The sequence below is a fragment of the Opisthorchis viverrini genome, assembly GCF_000715545.1.
Source record: "Opisthorchis viverrini unplaced genomic scaffold opera_v5_374, whole genome shotgun sequence".
Lineage (NCBI taxonomy): Eukaryota > Metazoa > Platyhelminthes > Trematoda > Opisthorchiida > Opisthorchiidae > Opisthorchis > Opisthorchis viverrini.
In genome coordinates this window covers 357,591-361,008 of record NW_008752035.1, presented here as the reverse complement: position 1 = coordinate 361,008, position 3,418 = coordinate 357,591, and the positions used below count along the sequence as shown (strand labels likewise).

The following is a 3,418-nucleotide window of genomic DNA, read 5'->3' as shown; positions in this document are numbered from 1 at the left end:
GTCGTTGACCAGACAGCAGTCAAAGTTCGTCTTCACTATCCACTCCTACGTTTCCAGTATAGACCCGCCTCATAGAAGCAATTCACTCAGGCCTTGTTTTGAGTAGCTGCTAGTTTAAAGGCTCATTGTATGCGTGATCCTCAGGTGAACAAAATAAACGCATCCCTGCAAGCAGGCGAACGGATCTCCGGTATCCAGCTAAGAACCTATTAGACTAATCATCATTGCCACTGAGGACAACACTCGAGACAACTGTCGCTAAACGTGACAGGTTCCAGGATACCAGCCAGAACTTCTATTACTGAATGGTTCAGATCACAGTATCTTGAAAACACCAGTAAGATGATTCGGCAAACATGGTGAAAAGGCTGACCATTGGAGCGTATCTGCGGAAAGACACATCACCCTTGGAAGCATTTAGTTTCGTAATGAATGGTTTAAACAAACGTAACGGTAAGAAACACCATCAGCAACTTGACAGCAGTGATCAAAGACGGTACTTAACTGTCATGTCACCATAAGGAACATCTTTGTAAGGATTGTAAAGGAAGGGAAGGAATGGAAAAGCCTCAAAGAAAACTATCAACGACAAGGTGCCCACAGTGGTGAAATAAACACACTTAGGAGGATGTCATCATCGGGAGTGACCTTTACGAACCTCAACCAGTGAAAGCCCAGCGGATGTTGACAAACACGCGGCCCAACTAGCATCGGTTAGGCATCGTCCTGAAGAGTTTACAACCAAGCACGAGAGAAACTACTCGGGCAGCAGTTAGGCATGGCATCGCCCAGATCGACTGTGACCGCATTTAGTTCGTGCCGCCATATCACGGTCCGTCTTCTATCTTCCAAAGGGAAAGCAAACTTTGCCGGTAGATGAAGGTCAGTCAACTGTAGTACACGTCCCAGCCACATTGACCAAGTAAAATCTATTTGCTCCTCTGGCGACCGTGATGCAGTAAAAAGTACTTGATTAGGCACCATTTTGTTGCGGATCCACTGCAACAAGCTAACTAAAACCGTCACAGGCATTCGCGAGAAATTCCCCAACTTTTGTCCCTTGTGTTATCGCCATCCGCACGAACGTTCAAAGTGGAATTAACGACGGACAGCCTATCAATCAAAAACATAGTCTTCAGTGATGATTACACGCAGCAAAGTTCCACTTGAACTTGTAAAATGTGCACGGTATCACCGATAGATGAGCCTGAACTAATCCCGTTTTCGTTCTTAAGCGCTGCTTTGCACCATCAAGTCAGCTCTGCTGGAAGGATTTCTTTTTCGCTTGCGAATGCAGTCTGCTTCCACAAACAAAAGTCTGCTAGGGATACTAAATTGTCTCCCCGACAGAAGGTGCACCATCAGGTGACAGGCGACGAATATTGGGGATCTATACCTCGTTAATGAAAAACCCACGGAGTTTGGATGTCTTCAATCACAGAAAGCAGGATGTGATGAAATTAGTCACTTCAGAGAAATCGCAAGCTCGCATCTCGCGGAATTCAACGACTTCCGGTCAAACAGTTTAAACAAACGGTGAAGTGTTCAAACGCAGTCGCTGGAGTTTCGTTAGACGAGCACTGCTGATGACAGTTTCGTTAGATGAGCACTGCTGATGATTCTTAACAAGCAGTACAATGCTTATCGGGTTTTCAGCGTAGACTGGTTTCACTTAAAGGACGAAATTTTCCCAAATCTCCTCACACTGCCAACAATCCGCTACCCCATTTCTGTGGATAAGTGGGCCTCATTGATGATTTTTGACTGCGGCTTGCAGCAATGGGTCGCTGGCGTTCCCAATTGGCAATGCAAATTGTACTCAGCACTGTCAATATTACCCTTGATTAATAATTGATTATAATTACCCAGCGTAATATCACCAAAATCTGGTGACGAAACACGGAGAAACAAATTAGGTGGTGTATCGTTATGCAATTTCACATGCCACCATTGGTTCGCTAAGGAAACTGTCCCAGTCGGGCAATGAAATCGATCCGGCGACAAGCGGTGCTCTGCAGATGTCGTGAAACATGTTCAAACTACCAGAGAAGTCGAAACATGATGTGTTAGACTAAACTACCAACGAAGTGATGAAATCTCAAACAGAAGGCCTCATGATTATGAAGTGACGATCTATGAGTTTGTCCCATTCATTTTTTGCATCGGTGACATGGATCATTTCGGCGCTTGTCACCCGACAATTCAGAGGGAGAATAGACACCAGAAATCCACACATCAACAACATGGGAATAGTGAAATGAAACGAACAATAAGTTGAATCAAAGGCGAAGAATTAATGAGGTTCTTGAAAAGTTGTTATCATCTGTCAGTGCTACGTGAACTTCGACACGGTTGACGTTATTTACTCGCAAATCCTCCACAATCAACAGAGAAACTGCCTGTTGATTTGAACGGCCGAAGATTCCATGTGTCCGAAAACCGTGACACGTAAGCAGGACCAAAGCGGAAAGGAAGAGCAGAATGAACGTAGTAGCAAAGAAACAAACAAACAGCACGTGGTCAACACACACACATACCAACGTGTTAACACCCAAATAATCTACGTCCATGGGTAGCTAGCTACGTGCGCGCGTTTACCAACCACCTTATTGCATTAGGCAAGTACAGAGAGAACACGGATGGAGAGAAGGATTGCTTAACATGTGTGGTAAAGAAGTTGGAAGTAAGTTGGTCATTTGACAGCTCCATGGGTTGCGTGTCCCAGTTGAGGTTGAAGCAGCCAATGGTAGGGGTAGCAGCGCCCTAGTAGGTCCGACTGGGGTGGCCGTTATTTGATTGATATCTTAATGAAGGTAACCGTTACGGGGTCGATTACAGTATTCAGTTGGAACAGCTGAGTGTGCAGTGGTCCCATAGCAGGCCAACACAGTGAGATGACCCACCACAGTATAAACCTTAAACCTTCGACCCGCTAGGAGATTAAATTTTGGGTCTAGTTGAACTATGGCGCATAGCATACCCTCAGCTTCCTTCTAATCAAGAAGTTGAGTTGATAAAAACCAAGCACCAACGACACATCATAGATAAACGTACGCCATGAACTGTACTAACCTTGAATGAACTATGTACAAGGGTTTCATCCAAATCGATGACGAAACACTTCTTTCCTTTGTCGTTTTCACTTCGAGGACCAAGCAATGTGGTGTGCTGAGAGTAAGAGGTAAAATGATTTGAAAAGAAACGGTTGGATATGTGGCTAAATATATATTTCAATTAAAACAAAACGAACATACTTATCGAACCAATTAACCATAAAAACTCACTCTCCGAAATAGAGACTCAAAGCGTGGTGCGTAGAGTAAAGTGGCGTCCACTTTTTGAACTGGCAGTCCCTGGTACAAGAGTAAAATTCGATTAAACGAGTTGCTAGGCAACCATTTTCGAAACGTACCGTACC

General features: G+C 44.4%; 2 protein-coding genes across 2 annotated transcripts in view; one reads left to right on the top strand and one right to left on the bottom strand.

Moving 5' to 3' along the window:
• The window catches only part of T265_10534 (hypothetical protein), a gene marked incomplete at both ends in the record, with an annotated part of 70,166 nt that overhangs the window by 42,016 nt on the left and 24,732 nt on the right, over positions 1–3,418 (top strand). The gene's annotated exons all lie outside the window — the stretch shown is intronic.
• T265_10535 (hypothetical protein) overlaps positions 1–3,418 on the bottom strand; it is a gene marked incomplete at both ends in the record, with an annotated part of 61,428 nt that overhangs the window by 43,807 nt on the left and 14,203 nt on the right. The window contains 2 exons of the mRNA XM_009176931.1: positions 3,073–3,168; positions 3,285–3,353. Of these exons, the coding sequence (XP_009175195.1) occupies positions 3,073–3,168; positions 3,285–3,353 (165 nt within the window). The remainder of the gene's footprint in view (positions 1–3,072; positions 3,169–3,284; positions 3,354–3,418) is intronic.